The following is a 22,672-nucleotide window of genomic DNA, read 5'->3' as shown; positions in this document are numbered from 1 at the left end:
AAGTCCTTTTCACTTTCAGCAAGCAAGGTTGTATCATCTGCATAACGCAGGTTGTTAATGAGTCTTCCTCCAATCCTGATGCCCCATTCTTCTTCATGTAGTCCAGCGTCTCAGATTATTTGCTCAGCATACAGATTATATAGGTATGGTGAAAAGATTCAATCCCGATGCATAACTTTCCTAACTTTAAACCATGCAGTATACCCTTTGATCTATGTACAGATTCCTCGTGAACATAATTAAGTGTTCTGGAATTTCCATTCTTCTCAAAGTTATCCATTATTGGTCCACATAGTCAAATGCCTTTGCACAGTCAATAAAGCACAGGTAAACATCTTTCTGGTATTCTCTGCTTTCAGCCAGGATCCTTCTGACATCAAGAATGACATCCCTTTTTCCACATCCTCTTCTGAATTTGGCTTGAATTTCTGACAGTTCCCTGTCGATCTACTACTGATATTTCAATACCCATGCCATTGCTTCCAGTATTACAGCAACACGCAAGCCCCCACAGTATGACAAACTGAAAGACGTGTGGGGTGGCATGTGTAGATGGACTAAATTGTGAAAAGAACCCAATCCTGATGTTTTGAAGAATGAGAAGCAGTAAGGGTATATTGTGAAATGTTATAATGTACTGGGGATATGAGCTTCTTCTAAAACACATGCATCTGAGCTGTCTTCTCTTTATTTCATTTTTATTTATTTTGTTGTTGTCGTTGAGAATATACATAGCAAAACATATACCAATTCAGCAGTTTCTACTTGTGCCATTGTTGTTGTTGTTGGGTGCCATCGAGTCAGTACCGACTCCTAATGACCCTATGTACAACAGAACTAAACACTGCCGAGTCCCGCACCATCCTTACAAGCCTTGCTATACTTGAGCCCATTGTTGTAGCCACTTTGTCAATCCACCGCGTTGAGGGATTTCCTCTTTTCTGCTGACCCTGTACTTTACCAAGCATGATGTCCTTCTCCAGGGACTGATCCTTCCTGACAACATGTCCAAAGTATGTAAGATGCAATCTCACCATCCTTGCTTCTAAGGAACATTCTGGCTATACTTCTTCCAAGACAGATTTGTTCATTCTTTTGTCGGTCCATGGTATATTCAATATTCTCCAACACCGCAATTCAAAGGCGTCAACTCTTCTTCGGTCTTCCTTATTTATTGTCCAGCTTTCACATGCATATGATGCAATTGAAAATATCATGGCTTGGGTCAGGCGCACCTTAGTTTTCAAGGTGACATCTTTGCTTTTCAACACTTTAAAGAGCTCTTTTGCAGTCGATTTGCCCAATGCAATGCGTCTTTTGATTTCCTGACTGCTGCTTCCATGGGTATCGATTGTGGATCCAAGTAAAATGAAATCCTTGACAACTTCAATCTTCTCCGTTTATCACGATGTTGCTAATAGGTCCAGTTGTGAGGATTTTTGTTTTTGTTTCTTTATGTTGAACGCTGTGGTCTTTGGTCTTCATCAGTAAGTACTTCAAATCCTCTTCACTTTCAGCAAGAAGGTTGTGTCATCTCCATAACGCAGTTTGTTAATGAGTCTTCCTCCAATCCTGATGCCTCATTCTTCATATACTCCAGCATCTCGGATTATCTGCTTAGCATACGGATTGAATAGTTATGGTGAAAGGATACAACCCCACTGCTTTTCCTGACTTTAAACCACTCAGTATCCCCTTGTTCTGTGCGAACAACTGCCTTTTCATCTATGTACATGTTCCTCATGAGCACAATTAAGTGTTCTGGCATTCCCATTCTTCGCAATATTATCCATAATTTGTTATGATCCACACAGTCGAATGCCTTTGTGTAGTCAGTAAAACATAGGTAAATATTCTGGTATTCTCTCCTTTCCGCCAGGATCCACCTGACATCAGCAATGATATCCCTGGTTCCACATCCTCTTCTGAATCTGGCCTGAATTTCTGGCAGTTCCCTGTTGATATACTGCTGTAGCCGTTTTTGAATGATCTTCACGAAAATTGTGCTTGTGTTTGATATTAATGATATTGTTTAATAATTTCTTCATTGGGTTGGACCACCTTTCTTGGGAAGGTGCATAAATATGGATCTCTTCCAATTGGTTGTCCAGGTAGCTAGCTGTCTTCCAAATTTCTTTGCATAGACGAGTGAGCACTTCCAGCACTGCATCCGTTTGTTGAAACATCTCAATTGATATTCTGTCAATTCCTGGAGCCTTGTTTTTCACCAGTGCCTTCAGTGCATCTTGGACTTCTTCCTTCAGTACCATCAGTTCCTGATCATATACTACCTCTTGAAATGGTTGAATCTCGACAAATTATTTTTGGTATATTGACTCTGTGTATTCCTTCCATCTTTTTCTGATGCTTTCTGCATTGTTTAATATTTTCCCCATAGAATCCTTCACTATCCTGAGGCTTGAATTTTTTCTTCAGTTTTTTTCAGCTTGAGAAACATCGAGAGTGTGTTCTTTCCTTTTGGTTTTCTATCTCCAGGCCTTTACACATGTCATTGTAATACTTTACTTTGTCTTCTCGAGCCGCCCTTTGAAATCTTTTGTTCAGTTCTTTTACTTCATCATTTCTTCCTTTTGTTGTAGCTGCTCGGCATTCAAGAGGAAGTTTCAGAGTGTCCTCTGACATCTATCTTGGACTTTTCTTTCTTGTTTTTTCAATGACCTCTTGCTTTCTTCATGTATGATGTCCTTGATGTCATTCCACAACTCGTCTGGTCTTTGGTCATTAGTGTTCAACATGTCAAATCAATTCTTGAGATGGTCTCTAAATTCAGGTGGGATATACTCAAGGTCGTATTTTAGCTCTCTTGGACTTGCTCTGATTTTCTTCAGTTTCAGCTTGAACTTGCATATGAACAATTGATGGTCTGTTCCACAGTCGGCCCCTGGCCTTGTTCTGACTGATGATATTGTGCTTTTCCATCATCTCTTTCCACAGATGTAGTGAATTTGATTTCTGTGTATTCCATCTGGTGAGGTCCATGTGTATAGTCACTGTTTACATTGGTGAAAAAGATATTTGCAATGAAGAAGTCATTGATATTGCAAAATTCTGTCGTTCAATCTCTGGCATCTTTTATATCACCTAGGCCATATTTTCCAACTTCTGATCTTCTTTGTTTCCAACTTTTGCATTCCAATCACCTGTAATTATCAACGCATCCTGATGGCATGTTTAATCAGTTTCACACTGCAGAAGCTGATAAAAATCTTCAATTTCTTCATCTTTGGCCTTAGTGATTGCTGTGTAAATTTGAATAATAGTTGTATTAACTGGTCTTCCTTGTAGTTGTATGGATAGTATCCTATCACTGACAGTTTTGCACTTTGGGATAGATCTTGAAATGTTCGTTTTGACGATGAATGCAACGCCATTGCTCTTCAAGTTGTCATCCCCAGCATAATAGACTATACGATTCAAAATGGCCAATTCCAGTCCATTATGGCTCACTAATGCCTAGGGTATCGGTGTTTATGCGTTCTGTTTCATTTTTGACGATTTCAAATGTTCCTAGGTTAGTAGTTCGTACATTCCAGGTTCCGATTATTAATGGATGTTTACAGTTGTTTCTTCCTCATTTTGAGCCATGTTCCATCAGCAAATGAACATCCTGAAAGCTTTACACCATCCATGTCATTAAGGTTGACACTACTTTGAGGGGGCAGCTCTTCCCCAGTCATCTTTTGAGTGCTTTCCAACCTGGGGGGCTCATCTTCCAGCACTATATCAGACAATGTTCTGCTGCTATTCATAAGGTTTTCACTGGCTAATTCTTTTCAGAAGTAGACTGCTGGATCCTTCTTCCAAGTGTGTCTTAATTTGATGAGATATTCATTGCACTGTTTTTTTTTTAAATTTTTGTTGTGCTTTACATGAAAGTTTACAAATCAAGTCAGTCTCTCATGCAAAAACTTATATACACCTTGCTACATACTCCCAATTGCTCTCCCCTGATGAGACAGCTGCACCCTCCCTCCAGTCTCTCCTTTCATGTCTATTCACCAGCTTCTAACCCCCTCTACCCTCTCATCTCCCCTCCAGACAGGAGATGCCAACATAGTCTCAAGTGTCCACCTGATCCAAAGAGTTCACTCCTCACCAGCATTCCTCTCCAACCCACTGTCCAGTCTAATCCATGTCTGAAGAGTTAGCTTTGGGTATGGCACCTGTCCTGGGCCAACAGAAGGTCTGGAGGGCATGACCACCAGGGTTCTTCTAGTCTCAGTCAGACCATTAAGTCTAGTCTTTTTACAAGAATTTGGGGTCTTTGACACATTGAACACTAGTGACCAAAGACCAGACGAGTTGTGGAATGACATCAAGGACATCATCCATGAAGAAAGCAAGAGGCCACTGAAAAGACAGGAAAGAAAGGAAAGACCAAGATGGATGTCAGAGGAGACTCTGAAACTTGCTCTTGAGCGTCGAGCAGCTAAAGCAAAAGGAAGAATTCATGAAGTAAAAGAACTGAACAGAAGTTTTCAAAGGGTCTCTCGAGAAGACAAAATAAAGTATAATAATGACATGTGCAAAGAGCTGGAGATGGAAAACCAAAAGGGAAGAACACGCTCGGCGTTTCTCAAGCTGAAAGAACTGAAGAAAAAATTCAAACCTAGAGTTGCAATAGTGAAGGATTCCATGGGGAAAATGTTAAATGATGCAGGAAGCATCAAAAGAAGATGGAAGGAATACACAGAGTCATTATACCAAAAAGAATTAGTCAATATTGAGTCATTTCAAGAGGTGGCATATGATCAGGAACCAATGGTACTGAAGGAAGAAGTCCAAGTTGTTCTGAAGGCATTGGCAAAAAACAAGGCTCCAGGAATTGATGGAATATCAATTGAGGTGTTTCAACAAACAGATTCAGCGCTGGAGGTTCTCACTAGTCTATGCCAAGAAATATGGAAGACAGCTTCCTGGCCAACTGATTGGAAGAGATCCATATTTATGCCTATTCCCAAGAAAGGTGACCCAACCGAATGTGGAAATTATAGAACAATATTCTTAATATCACACTCAAGCAATATTCTGCTGAAGATCATTCAAAAATGGCTGCAGCAGTATATCGACAGGGAACTGCCAGAAATTCAGGCCGGTTTCAGAAGAGGACGTGGAACCAGGAATATCATTGCTGATGTCAGATGGATCCTGGCTGAAAGCAGAGAATACCAGAAGGATGTTTACCTGTGTTTTATTGACTATGCAAAGGCATTTGACTGTGTGGATCATAACAAACTATGGATAACACTGCAAAGAATGGGAATTCTAGAACACTTAATTGTGCTCATGAGGAACCTTTACATAGATCAAGAGGCAGTTGTTTGGACAGAACAAGGAGATACTGATTGGTTTAAAATCAGGAAAGTTGTGCATCAGGGTTGTATTCTTTCACCGTACCTATTTAATTTGTATGCTGAACAAATAATACGAGAAGCTGGACTATATGAAGGAGAACGGGGCATCAGGATTGGAGGATGACTCATTAACAACCTGCGTTATGCAGATGATACAACCTTGCTTGCTGAAAGTGAAGAGGACTTGAAGCACTTCGTAATGAAGATCAAAGACCACAGTCTTCAGTATGGATTATACCTCAACATAAAGAAAACAAAATCTTCACAACTGGACCAATGAGCAACATCATAATAAATGGAGAAAAGCCAGAAGTTGTCAAGGATTTCATTTTGCTTGGATCCACAATCAACAGCCATGGAAGCAGCAGTCAAGAAATCAGAAGACACATTGTATTGGGTAAATCTGCTGCAAAGGACCTCTTCAAAGTGTTGAAGAGCAAAGATGTCACCCTGAAGACTAAGGTGCACCTGACCCAAGCCATGGCATTTTCAGTTGCATCATATGCATGTGAAAGCTGGACAATGAATAAGGAAGACCGAAGAAGAGTTGATGCCTTTGAATTGTGGTGTTGGCAAAGAATATTGAATATACCAGGGACTGCCAAAAGAATGAACAAATCTGTCTTAGAAGAAGTACAACCAGAATGCTCCTTAGAAGCAAGGATGGCGAGACTGCATCTTACATGTTTTGGACATGTCATCAGGAGGGATCAGTCCCTGGAGAAGGACATCATGTTTGGCAGAGTACAGGGTCAGCGGAAAAGAGGAAGACCCTCAACGAAATAGATTGATACAGTGGCTGCAACAATAAGCTTAAGCATAACAACGATTGTAAGGATGGCGCAGGACCAGGCAGCGTTTCGTTCTGTTGTGCATAGGGTCACTATGAGTTGGAACCGACTTGATGGCACCTAACAACAACAACAACAATCCCACTGCTGTCCTGCTCCCTCAGGGGTTCTCCGTTGTGTTCCCTGTCAGGGCAGTCATCGGTTGTAGCTGGGCATCATCTAGTTCTTCTGGTCTCAGGCTGATGTAGTCTCTGGTTTATGTTGCCCTTTCTGTCTCTTGGGCTCGTAATTACCTTGTGTCCCTGGTGTTCATTCTCCTTTGGTACAGGTGGGTTGAGACCAATTGATGCATCTTAGACGGCCGCTTGGTAACGTTTAAGACCCCAGATACCAATGCAGACATTTTTTAGCAGGTAAACTATTGTTTGGTTTTAAGAAAACTCCAAGGACTATTTTTGGTTTAAGGTTTAAAGATTGTCTCAGGGAAGTAGATTCAGGCATTCATCCAACCTTCTTACCTCTAGGAAACCTGAAGTCTGTGTGAATTTAAAATTCTGTTCTGTATTTTCCTCCTTTTGACTAGGCTACTTCTACAGAATCTTTGATCAAAATGTTGAGTAATGCTAGCCAAGCACCATCCAGTTCTTATGGTCTCAAGGCAAAGGACTCAGTTGTTCATGGAGGGAGTTAGGAACATATTCCATATCCTCCTCCTATTCCCGACTCTCCTTCTTCCTCTGTGGCGCCAGGTAAATAGAGACCCGTTGTTATGCCTTGGATGTCTACTTGCAAGCTTTTTAGACCCCAGGCAGTATGCAATGAACTAAGATGTAAAGCAGAAGTACTAAACATGTAATTAGGCCAGTTAACCGGGATGTCCCATGAAACCATGACCTTAACCTACAGACCAAGGAACCAAATCCCACAAGGGTTTTGCTTGCACATAAGTAACCTCAGCAGCTATTCTTTTATTTTTGTTGTTGTTTTTGTTGTAAATATGAGCCATCTTCTCTTACTTAAAGTTAAAATAGGCCAGGCCAATATAACTTGAATACAGAAGCTTATCTTCAGTAGAAGACTACTACACTAGGATTGGAAACCCTGGTGACATAGTGGTCAAGTGCTATGGCTGCTAACCAAGAGGTCAGCAGTTCAAATCTGCCAGGTGCTCCTTGGAAACTCTATGGGGCAGTTCTACTCTGTCCTATAGGGTCGCTATGAGTCGGAATTGACTTGATGGCAGTGGGTGGGTTTGGACATTAGGATTTCCTGAAGGGTAATAGTGGACAGTGAAATCTATAAATACTACTACAGATTTATGCATGGAATATGTAGGATATAGTAGTATCAAATGGGACATAATTCCACTCCTTTAAGGTATTCTGTCATCATTGAAAGAAGCATAAAAGTGTGGAGTACCTAGATGACCTTCTCAATATTATCCTGGCTAAAAAACCAGACCTCAAACAGAGTCATATACCAATATCTGTCTACTCTACTGGGTCTATTCCATCTTTATTTCCCAATTTAAATCTCATTTTCACTTGGGGTATGCTAATGAAACTGAAGATTTTGATGGAAATATTGAAAAATCTATTATCAGTCATGGAAATATCTTTACTTCAATAGATGTCTTGATCAAAGCAGATAAATAAATAAATTTGTATGATAAATTATAAGAAAGATATCTACACAAATCACAGTAAAATTTCAGAACACTAAATGACAACAAAAGGAAAGCTGTATTACCAAACAAGGAATGAAGGCAGTGGTGTGAGGCAACCAGCTGGTACCACTTCACAAGATCTGATTGTGTGCATAGACTTCTAACACAGCAGCATGAGGGGCTCTGAGAATCTGGTTCCCAGTGAAACTGGTGAAAATTCTTTTTAAAACAATCATTTAAAGTCTCTGGAAATGGTCCTGAGGACACAGCAAATGAAGAAACATTTATTCACGAAAATGTACTAAAATTTGCTAATAAAAATGAGAGCTTGTGTTACTTAAACCAGGATTCCTCTCCCTCCTAATTCATTAAAATGGAAACTTGATACAGGACTCCCTGCTTTCACAGTTCCCAGCTAGAAGGCATCTTCCTGGGAGAAGTAGGACATCAACATTTCTCATGCTGCATTCAGCTATGTGTTACTGAGACTAAGTTCTTGGTGTGTGTGATTTAGAGATGTATACTTCCTTATTCTGCTCGGCCCTCTCATGTGGGATGAAAGTGCTACCTTGGGCACAGTCCCACTGAGGTCACTGGTGTCCCAATCACACTTACCAAGGCTCATAAGGCAGTGGTTCCATGCCAGGAAAGGCAAACTGAGAAGACCTGAGGTACTTTCCCCCTCCACTAAGCTCAGACCTCCTAATATGTGAGAGTCACTCAGAGAAAACTGTGCCGTTGTCTTCACCCCCAGCTCCAGAGCCATGGCTCAGTGCTTCTACTGGGAGAAGCAGGGGCGGGAAGAGGTATAGGCTAGGAAAACACACAAGTTGTAATCACTTCCAAAAGGAACTAACTTCATTTACAACACAATGTATACAAGTACAATTCTAAGAACACTCTCAAATACTAGGGAAGGCTATATACCCCGCTGCTGTCGAGCCGATTCAGACTCATAGCGACCCTATAGGACAGAATAGAACTGCCCCACAGAGTTTCTAAGGAGCGCCTAGTGGATTTGAACTCCCAAACTTTTGGTTAGCAGCTGTAGCACTTAACCACTACAGTGCCAGTGTTTCTAGGGAAGAAAATACTGAAAGGCAATTGGGAGGACATTGGTGGAAGCATTGGAGATATAGGCTAAGCTATAGGTCAGTTATTTTGCTAGAGAGAAGCAGCACAGAGGTATCTGGAAGGAAACCTCATGAGTTCACATCAAATTTCAAACAATGAACTTGAAAACAATCCCTTCAAAGAAGCCCAAATTTATTTAGTCTATGGGGTATTCTATATCCCATGGTTAAAATTGATAATCAGCCAGCAATAAGTGTAACTTAAGAGGTGGGTGTAGCTACATAGAAAGACAGTCAAATAGAACCATGCCAAAGTCGCTGTCATTAAAACAATGAAATAATGGAATATGCTAAAACATGGATGAGTCTTGAAAACAATATGCTAAGTGAGCAAAGTCAGACACAAAAGGCCACATATTGTATGATTCCATTTATAAGAAATATCCTGAAGAGCTGAATCTATAGAGTCAGAAAACAGGTTAGTGGTTCCTTTGGAGCGAGGGAATGGGGTGATATTGGAGTGATAAATAAAGGATAAGGATTTAGAACTGTTCCAAAATTGACTTTGGTGCTGACGGCACATATCCATGAATATACTAAGCCAAAAACCAAACCCATTGCTGTCAAGTCAATTCCAACTCAAAGCAACCCTATAGGACAGAGTTGGCCTGTCCTGTAGGGTTTCCAAGGAGCAGCTGGTGGATTCGAACCGCTGACCTTTTGGTTAGCAACCATAGCTCTTGACCGCTGCACCACCTAATTGTACAGTTTAAATGGATGAATTGCATGGTATATGAATTATATCTTCATGTATCTGTCCAGCAACAACAACGATAACAAATATAGGGGGAAATAAGAAAGAATAATCTGAGTGTCTGCTGGAACTGGGTTTTCGGTGTCGCTACTCTGACCCAGCTGTGTGTCTGGTGCTTAGTGTTTCCCCTTAGCAAAGGGAACTGTGTTTTTGTCATCCCCCAAATAGCAGCTCAGCTGAGCAGAGAAGCCAGTTCTCTGCGACCAGCCCACAGGTGGGCTCCTTCCCTTGGTTCTAAGGCTAGGCCTCTGGTTTGGGTTCACAAGCTTATGACAGCCACTCATAGGTAGGTATGGTTTGTCTTTTTCTGCTTCCTGTCTCACCTAGCAGGGTGTGCTGGTGGGTCAGAGCTCCGCCCCTTTAAGGTCCCTCTGATGCTTACTGAGGACAATTGTTGCCTGGTTACATTGTTACATAGGGGACAGCCATCCTTGTAAAGGCCGCAGCAGGCCCTGGGCCATGTGAAAGGACGACAGCTTCATGGGCTGAGGATGGGATATTCTTGAGGATTGGGCACAGCCTGCTAGCTCCACCTGGGGGACAAACTGAACACTGCGGAATCCCGTGGCTTTTGAGCTTCAGAGGTGGGTGTTGTGTCAAAAAGTAGTCCAAGTGTTCTGTCTTTATTTTGGTGAAGCTCAGAAGATTCTGCTGTAGACATGTTTAATCGACATATATTAGATACTCCAGCTGTGATTTTTGACAATGGGTCTGGACTGTGCAAAGCAGGCTTGTCTGGAGTGATTAGACCCACTCACGTTATCGACTCTGCTGTGGGGTATCCAAAATTGGACTTGTGTTCAGATGGCTTCAAAGAGAATGCATACTATGTGGGGGAAGATACCCTGTCCAAGTATGATACCCTACACCTGCACTACCCCATTGTGCGTGGCCTTGTCATGGGCTGGGAGGACGCAGAGAAGCTCTGGCATCACATTTTTGAGTGCGAACTAGGTGTGGAACCCAGTGCCCAGCCCGTCCTCATGACTGAGCCTTCCTTGAACCCAAGGGAGATTCGTGAAAAGATGGCAGAGGTAATGTTTGAGACCTTCAACGTTCCCGCCTTCTATCTGTGTAACCAAGCAGTTTTATCACTCTATGCCTATGGCTGCGTCACGGGCCTCGTGGTGGACAGTGGAGATGGGGTCACTTGCACTGTCCCTGTCTTGGATGGTTACCCCCAAGCTCATGCCGTGAACAAGCTCTTTGTGGCAGGGAGGGACCTCACAGAATACCTCACCCAGCTCCTCCTGTCCAGCAGGCGTGTCCGCCCCAGCATACTCAACAGGTGCTTGGTGGACAACATTAAAGAGAAGCTGTGCTATGTGGCTGTTGACATAGAGAAGGAGCTAAGCAAGAGGCCACAGGAGGTTCTGAAAGAATACAAATTGCCAGATGGGACTGTCATCTGCATGGGGGAACAGCTGTACCAGGTGCCCGAGGCCCTCTTTGCGCCTGACCAGCTGGGCGTCCACAGTCCTGGGCTCTCGAAAATGACTGCTAGCAGCATCATGAAGTGCGACACCGACATCCAGATGACCCTTTTTGCGGACATTGTGCTGGCTGGGGGCACCACTCTATTCCCTGGCTTTATGGAACGCCTCTTGAAAGACCTGAAGCTGTTAGCTTCAGAGGGGACCACCATCAAGATCACAGCTTCTCCTACCAGGAGTTTCTCTGCGTGGATTGGCGCATCCATTGCAACCTCTTTAAGCACTTTCAGGCAAATGTGGGTCACCTCTGCCAATTTCAAGGAATTTGGGCCATCAGTGGTCCAGAGAAGATGCTTTTAGAGGACCCTGAGCACAGCAGAGGACAGCTGGAAGCCTTGAAGCACAAGGGCACCAAGGGCAAGTGAGGTCATCCCTTAGCATGATCTTCAATAAAGTGTTTTGCCCTTTCTGAGAATGTTTCATTCTTGGTGGCACCAGAATATTTTCTGACCCTGGTAGTGAATCTTTAAGTGGTTCTATTCCACCCTTCCCCTCCCATGTGCCTCAAAAGTTGTCTTCTCTTGAGAAATCCTTGGCTTGTGAGTTGAGCCTGCCCCCTGCAGTTTGTAGTCAAAGCATCTGGGCCTCATGCCCACCGGCTTGACTCAGCAGGGGTCCTGGAATCTGCATTGTGAATGAGTGTATTGGGTGGTTCCAACAGACCCAGTGTCCAGGAGGCATAGTCAGCAGGGGGAGAGGGTCGGGATGGGGGGTGGGAATAGGAGTACAAGCAGGAATGCTACCTTGTTTGTAGAGCTCAACAAACCCTTTAGCTGGGTGGATCCTTACCACAATAAGACTCTTGCTTTGCTTTTATGTGATTGGGCATCTAAATAGGTTGGAGCTACTGTACTTGGCTGACAAGGAGAGATGGGCTCAGAAATCACCATTTGTTTAGGATTCTCTAAGCTCAGTGTCCCTGCGCTCCAGTAGGAAAGTGTATGAAGCATCACCACCTCTAGTGATTATTAGTCTTTCTGTTTATTTTATTTTATTTTCAAGGGTGTTTATGGCAATATTATATGGGGTGTAAAATACTGGAAATATTATGTTACAATAAATTATGCATAGTGGGAATTTTGCCACGTTGATTTGTGGAGTATCTTCATAATACTATTGGGAGAGACACGCAAAATGCAAAGATGTCTGTATAATATAAATTTTTTTTCAGGGGTAAAGAAAACAATGACACTTTCCCATGTGTAGGCATATTTATGCACATGTGTGAGTACATATGAAAGTGAAGATGTGTATTTGTGGTTATAAGCACATTAAGAAAAGTAAAAGAAGATACACACTGGTGGGTTTCCACAGGTTGGTGGGGGAATTTGGAATGAGAGGTAATGCAGGTGCAAAGAAGAGATGAATAGGGAAGAAAAAATAAAATAAAAAAGAACTAGATTAAAGAAATTGAGCCTGAATGATTCTTTGTAGATACAGGCAACCTCATTCTAAAATTTGTATGGAATGATATATGAACTTGAATAGCAAAAATCATTTTGGAAGAAGATGTATATTGTTGTAGGGAAAGCACTTTCTGATTTTAACACTTACTATAAAGTTTTTTTTATAAAGTTATAGTGTTCTAGAGTATGTGGTGTAGAGAAGACTTAGACAAATAGATCAGTGAAACACAATAGAGAGCCAAGAAATAGAACCACACAAGTATGGCTTATCTATTTTTGACGAAGGTGCAAAAGTAATTCATTGGAGTAAGGAGAGTCTTTATAACAAATGGTGTTGAAAATTGGACATTCATATGCAAAGAATTACCTCAACCTACACCTCTTACCTTATACACAAGTTAACTGAAAATGGATCATTAATATACTTGCAATACATAATGCTATAAAACCTTTAGAAGAAAACATTGGAGACAGCCTTTGTGACTTAGGGTCAGTGACAAATTCTTAGATATCTTACAATGGAACATTATCGAAATGAAAAACTTTTCTTCTGCAAAAGAACATATTAAAGGAATAAAAAGACAAGACACACATTGGAGAAATTTTTACAAATCACAAAAAGACTTGGGTGTAGAATATGTAATAAATTCTCTAAACTCATCAGTTAGAAAACATACCATCAATTAGAAAATGGGCAAAAGAGAATCAAACAGATACTTCACTGAAGATATATGGGTGGCAAATAAACAGTTGAAAATATTTTCAACATCATTTGCTTTAAAAAAAAAAAAACAACCCGTTGCCATCAAGTCAAATCGGACTCTAGCGACCCTATAGGAGAGAGTAGAACTGCCTCATGGGGTTTCCAAGGAGCAGCTGGTGGATTCAAACTGCGTACCTTTTGGTTAGCAGCTGAGCATGTAACCACTGAGTCACCTTATAAGGAAATAGCACTGTACACCTCTTAGAATGACTAAAATAAAATGCATAGGTAATTCGATGGCACTGGGAATAAATACCAAGCACTGGCAAGGAGCTCAGAAACTGGATCTCATGGATTGTGGGTGGGAATGTAAGATGCTACAACTACTCTGGAAAACAGTTGGCAGTTTCTTGTAAAACTAAACATACTCTTACCATATGACCCAGCAATCATATACTTTGTATATTTATCCTAGATAAATAAAAACCTATATTCACATAAAAGCCTGTACATAAATATTCCTAGCAGCATTATTAGTTATAGTCAAACCTGAAAATGATCCCAAGATCATTAATGGGTGAATTGGTAAACAGTTTATCTATACAATGGAATACCACTTAGCAATAAAAAGGAATAAACTATTGGTGCACGCAATAACTTGGCTAGATCTCAAGATCATCATGGTTAGTTTAAAAAGCTAATCTCGAAGTGTTACATATGTAGGATTCTTATATATAAATGTTTTGAAGTGTGAAACTGATGCTGATGGGGAACAAATCAATGGTCACTAAGGGGTTAGAGCTGGAGAGAGGGTATGGCTACTAAGTAATAACATGACAGAGTAATCTGTGGTGATAGAACAGTTCTCTATTCTGATTGCGGTGATGGTTACACATCCCTAGATACGTGGAAAAATTTCATAGAACTATATACCAACAAATACGTGCGGTGAAAACAGGTGAACTATGAATAAGGTATGCATCTGAGTAAATAGTATTGTATCAATGTCAAATTTCAAGTTTAGGCAATGTGGCATATTATTGGGGGAAACTTGGTACAGGCTACACAGAAACTAAATTTTTTTAATTTCTTGTGAGTCAAATGATTTCAAAATAAAATGTAATAATAATAAAAATGAGAAGGAGTAAAGAATTTAGGAATTCCAGGGGCAGATGAGGGGACAATCAGGGAGTTCATTTTCCTAGAACTGAAAGTTATCGAGATTAAGAATAATTCAATCTAGAAGGGCAGAGCCAACATGGCTCTATAGACAGAAGCACCACACCATCCCTCCACACCAAAGACCAGAAAAACTAAGTAAAACAGAGACAGATGTCAATCCTGGAACCCTAAGCATCAAATGAAGACATAAAACCTCAGCCAAGCAATGAATGGAATAAGAAACTGACAGAGAACCGAGTGTGAGGGGAGATACTTGCAGAGGTTCCTTGTCAGCTAATGCAGCATGGATTCACCACCTTGAACTCCTGTCGGAGATCAGCGGATAGGGAGTATGGGAAAGCAGCTTTGTGGAGCTCCCAGCAGGAGACAGAACACCTGGTAACTGGTGATATATGCTTTTCCCACCCTCCATCCTTCTCCCCCCGTTCTACCTCCGTGGCTTTCTGCAGGCCATGGTCTCTTGGTTGGGGCTTGAATTCGCCTCACCCACACTGGCCAGCTCCATCAGTGCCTATTGTTTGTGGCTGGTGTTGCTTTTTTTGGCTTCTTTTGGTTTCCTTCCTGTCTCTTGCCACGTCCCCTTCCTTTCTCTCCAACACCTGGCTCCGTGTGCCAGTTTTGCTTCTTCTTGAAAGGCTGTGAAGCGCCACTCAGCTGGGGAACTGCTCCCCAGACTACACTGCCAGCTGGTGGCATCCCCAGGGCTTTTTTTTTGTTTTGTTTTGTTTTCTCTTTTTGAAGCTTGGGAGCACCTTCTACCTTGACTGTAGTGCCCTGCTTGGGAGCTACTACACTGGTTGCACAGCTGTGTTGGTGGGATCCCTGGGGGCATTCCTTTCTTGTTTTGTTTTGTTTGTTAATTTGTTTTCTTTTTCCTTTTGTGACTTTGGAGCCCCTTCTAGCCAGGCTGTACTGCACGGCCTGTGAGCAACTTTCCTGTTCTTCCCAGCCACATTGGTGAGATCCCTGGGGGCTTTGTTTCTCTTCATTTTTTTCTAGTTTTTATTTTCTTTTTGTTTTTCTCCATTTCTCATCTCCACTCCACTCATTGTTTGTTTCTTTTATGTTTGTTTTTGGTTCCTGTATCTGTCTCCTCTCTCTTTTCTTTCCCATACCCATCCTAGCTCCACACATCACAACCTCCCCCATCCTTCCTGCCTACCTGCACTGTGTGCTGAACACCACATACCTGGGACAGCACAGGTATGGCCTTCTGGAACCTGTCCCACACTTATTCCCACCCCACCCTGTCAGCCCTAGTATGTGCCACAAACCACCCATCCCAGCCCCTCCCCTTCAGCTGGACCTGCCCTACTGCACCATAGCTGAATGGCTGGCCCTACCCGTTAAACAAGGAGATGAAAACTACTGTGTCCACAGATGAGCAAACAACTGAGAACACACAGCCTGCCTGCTCAAACATAACCAAATAAAACAAAAAAGCTGAACAAAACAAAGAAATCTACAACAAATAAATGAAGAAAATAACTACTGAATGTCCTGAAGACAGCAGACAGTGTCAAAACATATGAAAAAACAGGACAGAATGGCTCCAGTATGCATCCAAAATAAAACATGAGATGACTTTCCAGTAGAAGAAAAGACACTAGAATTACTTGATAGGGAATTCAAACCTCTAACATTCAGAGCTATCCAAGAGTTGAAGCAAAAAGCAGAAAAAGATTAGGAAAAAAAAGAAATTCATGGAAAAGGTAGACAAATTCATGGAAAATACAGACAAAAAAATGGAAGAATTCAGGAGCAAAATGCCAAAATAAATTAACAACTAGAAATCATACAAAAGCAACGACTAGAAATACAAATGATAAACAAGATTTCAGAAATGGTCGGCATCATAGAAGGGCTGAGGAGCAGGTTTGAAAGGATGGAAAACAGGATCAGTGAAGGGAAAGACAAACATTTGGATACAACTCTGAGGAAAAATCAGAAAAAAGAATGAAGAAAAATGAAGAAATCCTGAGAATTATGTGGGATCCAATCAAAAGCAAAAATTTGCCAGTGATTGGAGTTCCGGAAGAGGGGAAGAAAATGGAAAACACAGACAGGATCATTGAAGAATTGCTGACAGAAAACTTCCCTAATATCATGAAAGACGAAAAGCTGACCATCCAAGAAGCTCAACAAACCCCATATAGGATAGGCCCCAAAAGGAAATCACCAAGACATATCATAATCCTACTCGCTAAAACCAAAGGCAAAGAAAGAATCCTGAGAGCAGCTTGAGAAAAACGAAAAGCCACATACAGAGGAAAAGCAACGTCTAAACTCTGATTACTCAGGAGAAACCATTCAGGCAAGAAGGCAATGTGATGACATACATAAAACCTTGAAAGAAAAAAAATGCAAACCAAGAATACTTTATCCTGCAAAACTGTCATTCAAATATGATGGTGAAATTAGGACATTTCCAGGTAAACAGAAATTAAGCAAATATGTAAAAACCAAACCAAGCTTACAAGAATTACTAAAGTGAGTCCTTCAGTTTTGGGACAAACAACATCAGGCCACAGCCTGAATACAAATCATGGAGATTATACAAAGTATCTTCTCTGACTCCAACCCCATCAAGGTAGAAATTAACAGGAAGTACAAAGAAAAAAAAAATCAATTACATGGAAATTGAATAACACCCTGCTTAACAACCACTGGGTAACAGAAGAAATCAGAGATGGAATAAAAAAAATCCCTAGACTCAAACAAGAATGAAAACACATCATATCAATACCTTTGGGACACAGCAAAGACAGTCCCCAGAGGTCAATTTATAGCAATAAATGCACACATCAAAAAAGAAGAAAGGGACAAAACCAAAACATTACCTACACAACTCAAAAAGTAGAAAGAGAACAGCAAAAAAGCCCACAGCCACCAGAAGAAAGGAAATAATGAAGATCAGAGCAGAAATAAATGAAATAAAAATGAAATAGAGAATAGAAAAACAATAGAATCAACAAGATCGAAAGTTGGTTCTTTGAAAGGATTAACAAAATTGACAAACCACTGGCCAAACTGACAAAAGAAAAACAGTATAGGATGCAAATAACCTGAATAAGAAATGAAATGGGGACATTACAACAGATCCAACTGAAATAAAAAGGATCATAACAGAGTACTATGAAAAACTATACTCCAACAAATTTGAAAACCTAGAGGAAATTGACAAATTTCTAGAAACACCCTACCTACCCAAAATGATGTTGAAAATCTGGACAGACCCATAAAAAGAGAAGAGATTGAAAAAGTAATTAAAAAACTACCAACAAAAAAAGAGTCCTGGCCCAGATAGCTTTACTGGAGAATTCTACCAAACATCCCGAGAAGAGCTTATGCCAGTACTACTCAAACTATTTCAGAACATAGAAAAGGAAGCAGTACTTCCAAATTCATTCCATGAAGTCAGCATAACCCTTATACTAAAACCAGGCAAAGACACCACAAAAAAGAAATTTACAGACCAATATCTCTCATGAATATAGATGCAAAAATGCTCAACAAAATTCTAGCCAATAGAATTCAGCATCATATCAAAAAAAATAATAATACACCATGACCAAGTAGGATTCATACCAGGTATGCCAGGATGGTTCAACATTAGAAAATCAATCAACGTAATCTATCAAATAAAAAAAAAATGAAAGAATCTCGTGGTCATCTCAATCGACACAAAAAAGGCATTCGAAAAAGCCCAACACCCATTCCTGATAAAAGCTCTAAATAAAATAGGTTTAGAAGGGAAATTTCTCAACATAATAAAAGGCAACTATAGAAAACCAACAGCCAAAATCATTCTTAATGGAGAGAGGCTGAAAACATTCCCCTTGAGAACAGGAACAAGACAAGAATGCCCTTTATCACCGCTTCTATTTAACATCCGTGATCCAACTGAATACGGAAATTATCAAACAATATCATTAATATCACTTGCAAGTATAATTTTGCTGAAGATCATTCAAAAGCAGCTGCAGCAGTATATTGACAGGGAACTGCCAGAAATTCAAGCCAGATTTAGAAGGGGACGTGGAACCAGTGATATCATTGCTGATGTCAGGTGGATCCTGGCTGAAAGCAGACAATACCAGAAAGATGTTTACCTGTGTTTTACTGACTATGCAAAGGCATTTAACCGTGTGGATCATAAAAATTATAGATAATATTGCAGAGAATGGGAATTCCGGAAAGTTTAACTGATGCCTTTGAGTTGTGGTGTTGGCGAAGAATATTGAATATACCAGAGACTTCCAAAAGACCAAACAAATCTGTCTTAGAAGAAGTGCAAGCAGAGTGCTCCTTAAAAGCAAGGATGGCAAGACCGCATCTCGGGTATTTTGGACATGTTATAAGAAGCGATCAGTCCCTGGAGAAGAGCATCATGCTTCGAAAATCAGAGGGTCAGTTAAAAAGAGGAAGACTGTCAAAGAGATGGATTGACACAGTGGCTGTGACAATGGGCTCAAGCATAGCAATGATTGTGTGGATGGTGCAGCACCAGGCAGTGTTTTGTTCTGTTGTACATGGGATCGCTATGAGATGGAACTGACTCAACGGCACCTAACAAGGACAACGTTTAACATTGCGCTGGAAGTTCTAGCTAGAGCAATAAGGCAAGAAATGTAAATAAAGTCCATCCAAATTGGTAATGAAGAAGTCAAACTGTCCCTATTTGCGAATGATATGATACTATACATAGAAAACTCAAAAGACTCCACGAGAAGACTACTGGAACTAATAGATTCAGCAGAGTAGCATGATGCAAGATGAACATGCAAAAATCAGTTGGATTCCTATACACCAATAAAGAGAACAATGAAAAGGAAATCAGGAAAACAATACCATTTATAATAGCCCCTAAAACATAAAATAAAATTTTTTTTTTTACTTAGTAATAAATCTAACCAGGTATGTAAAAGATCTGTACAAAGAAAACTACAAAACACTACTGCAAGAAACCAAAAGAGATCTACATAAATGGAAAACATACAATGCTCGTGGATAGGTAGACTCAACATTGTGAAAATGACAATTCTACCCAAAGCAATTTACAAACACAATGCAATCCCTATCCATATATCAACAACATTCTTTAAAGAGATGGAGAAACTAATCATTAACTTCATATGGAAAGGGAAGAAGCCCCGGATAAGTAAAGCACTACTGAAGAAGAAGAATAAAATAGGAGGACTAGCACTACTTGACCTCAGAAACTACCATACAGCTATGGTAGTCAAAACAGCCTGGTACTGGTACAATGAAAAATACATTGAACAATGGAACAGAAATGACAACCCAGATATAAATCCATCCATCTACAGTCACCTGATCTTTGACAAGGGCCCAAAGTCCATCAAGTGGGGAAAAGACAGTCTTTTTAACAAATGGTGCTGGCAAAACTGGATGTCCATCTGCAAAAAAAATGAAAAAGGACCCATAACTCACACCATACACGAAAACAAATTCAAAATGGATAAAAGACCTAAATATAAAGCCCAAAACTATGAAGTTCATAGAAGAAAAAATACTATCAACGCTAGAGGCCCTAATAGAAGGCATTAACAGGATACAAACCATAACCAACAGCACACAGATTCCAGAAAATAAGCTAGATAACTGGGATCTTATAAAAATTAAACATTTATGTTCATCAAAAGACTTCTGCAAAAGAGTAAAAAGGGAATCTATAGCCTGGGGAAAATATTTGGCTATTACAAATCAGACAAAGGTCTAATCTCTAGAATCTACAGGAAAATCCAACACCTCTACAACAAAAAGACAAATAATCCAATTAAAAAATGGGCAAAGGAAATGAACAGACCACCAAAAAAGACATTCAGTGGCCAACAGACACATAAGGAAATGCTCCCGATCACTAGCCATTAGAGAAATGCAAATCAAAACCAGAAGGAGATATCCTCTCATCCCGGCATTACTGACATGAATCAAAACAACAGGAATTGAGGCCGAGCCAAGATGGCGGACTAGGCAGACGCTACCTCGGATCCCTCTTACAACAAAGACACGGAAAAACAAGTGAATCGATCACATACATAACAATCTACGAACCCTGAACAACAAACACAGATTTAGAGATGGAGAACGAACTAATATGGGGAAGCAGCGATTGTTTTCAGAGCCTGGAGCCAGCGTACCAGTCAGGTACGGCACAAGCACAGAGAGCTGCTCCACTTCCCTGGACTAACCCCGGGAGGCGGACCAGCCAGTTCCGCGGGCGGCGTGGGACGCAGCCGGTAGGAGAAGTCCCCGGGAGGCAGTGACTGGTCTTGGAATGGGGAGAGCAGCGTCCCAGCCGGGGAACCATCCCGCCGGGATTTGGACTGGACGCAGGTACGGCATAAACACGGAGAGCTGCTCCACCCCCCTGAACTAACCCCGGGAGGGGGACCAGCCAGTTCCGCGGGCGGCGTGGGACGCAGCAGGTAGGAGAAGTCCCCAGGAGGCAGCAACTGGTATTGGAGCAGGAAGAACAGCGTCCCAGCCGGGGCACTTGGTCACGGCACAAGCACGGGGAGCTGCTCCACCCACCTGAACTAATCCCGGGAGGGGGCCCAACCGGTTAGCGGAGGCGGCACGGCAACGCGGCTGGAGGGACAAGAAGTCCCCGGGAGGCAGCGACTGATTTTGGAGTCGAGAGTGCACCGTCCCAGTAGGGGAGCCTTGACGCTGGGCGTGGGGCTGGAATCGGAGGATCTGACCGTGACGCCAGCGGGCCAGAACCCCCGGGGGCAATCTCCACACAGCCAGCACACATAGGCGACGCGCCCTGTGGGAATCTCAGATATAATAGTCATTCCAAGCAAAACAAGCAACTCTGGCTATATTCTGAGGTACTACTCTCCTATCTCTCTGTTCCCTCCCCCACCCTCCCCAGGTGGCTTCATTAACATCCGAATAGCCTGAGCCAGAGGGAGAACTCTGATAGGGATCTGACTGCATTTTTTTTTTAGCGGATTTTCTGGAAAAACTAGTTTCCCAGTGATGGCTCGGAGACAACAATCCATATCAAACCACTTAAAGAAGCAGACCATGACAGCTTCTCCAAGCCCCCAAACAAAAGAATCAAAATCTTTCCCAAATGAAGATACAATCCTGGAATTATCAGATACAGAATATAAAAAACTAATTTACAGAATGCTTCAAGACATCACAAATGAAATGAGGCAAACTGCAGAAAAAACCAAGGAACACACTGATAAAACTGTTGAAGAACTCAAAAAGATTATTCAAGAACATAGTGGAAAAATTAAGAAGTTGCAAGAATCCATAGAGAGACAGCATGTAGAAATCCAAAAGATTAACAATAAAATTACAGAATTAGACAATGCAATAGGAAGTCAGAGGAGCAGACTCGAGCAATTAGAATGCAGACTGGGACTTCTGGAGGACCAGGGAATCAACACCAACATAGCTGAAAAAAAATCAGATAAAAGAATTAAAAAAATGAAGGAACCCTAAGAATCATGTGGGACTCTATCAAGAAGGATAACTTGCGAGTGATTGGAGTCCCAGAACAGGGAGGGGGACAGAAAACACAGAGAAAATAGTTGAAGAACTCCTGACAGAAAACTTCCCTGACATCATGAAAGACGAAAGGATATCTATCCAAGATGCTCATCGAACCCCATTTAAGATTGATCCCAAAACAAAAACACCAAGACATATTATCATCAAACTCACCAAAACCAAAGATAAACAGAAAATTTTAAAAGCAGCCAGGGAGAAAAGAAAGGTTTCCTTCAAGGGAGAATCAATAAGAATATGTTCTGACTACTCAGCAGAAACCATGCAGGCAAGAAGGGAATGGGACGACATATACAGAACACTGAAGGAGAAAAACTGCCAGCCAAGGATCATATATCCAGCAAAACTCTCTCTGAAATATGAAGGCGAAATTAAGATATTTACAGATAAACATAAGTTTAGAGAATTTGCAAAAACCAAACCAAAGCTACAAGAAATACTAAAGGATATTGTTTGGTCAGATGACCAATAATATCAGATATCAGCACAACACAAGGTCACAAAACAGAACCTCCTGATATCAACTCAAATAGGGAAATCACAAAAACAAACAAATTAAGATTAATTAAAAAAAAATACACATAACAGGGAATCATGGAAGTCAATAGGTAAAAG

At 41.2% G+C, this 22,672-nt stretch overlaps 1 protein-coding gene across 1 annotated transcript; it reads left to right on the top strand.

Moving 5' to 3' along the window:
* The first annotated feature begins 9,058 nt into the window (after positions 1 to 9,058).
* On the top strand, positions 9,059 to 13,294 carry LOC100656885 (actin-related protein T2-like). Its single transcript, XM_064278123.1, has one exon. The coding sequence runs from the start codon at positions 10,379 to 10,381 to the stop codon at positions 11,510 to 11,512; it is 1,134 nt and encodes a 377-aa protein (XP_064134193.1). The 5' UTR covers positions 9,059 to 10,378; the 3' UTR covers positions 11,513 to 13,294.
* Positions 13,295 to 22,672: the final 9,378 nt, after the last annotated feature.

Source organism: Loxodonta africana, chromosome X (assembly GCF_030014295.1).
Source record: "Loxodonta africana isolate mLoxAfr1 chromosome X, mLoxAfr1.hap2, whole genome shotgun sequence".
Lineage (NCBI taxonomy): Eukaryota > Metazoa > Chordata > Mammalia > Proboscidea > Elephantidae > Loxodonta > Loxodonta africana.
The sequence above is the reverse complement of the archived record's forward strand: the minus strand, read 5'-3'. Positions and strand labels throughout refer to the sequence as shown.

Bases quoted from the DNA above. Each gene is read 5' to 3' on its own strand.
- LOC100656885 (XM_064278123.1), top strand. From the start codon at position 10,379: ATGTTTAATCGACATATATTAGATACTCCAGCTGTGATTTTTGACAAT.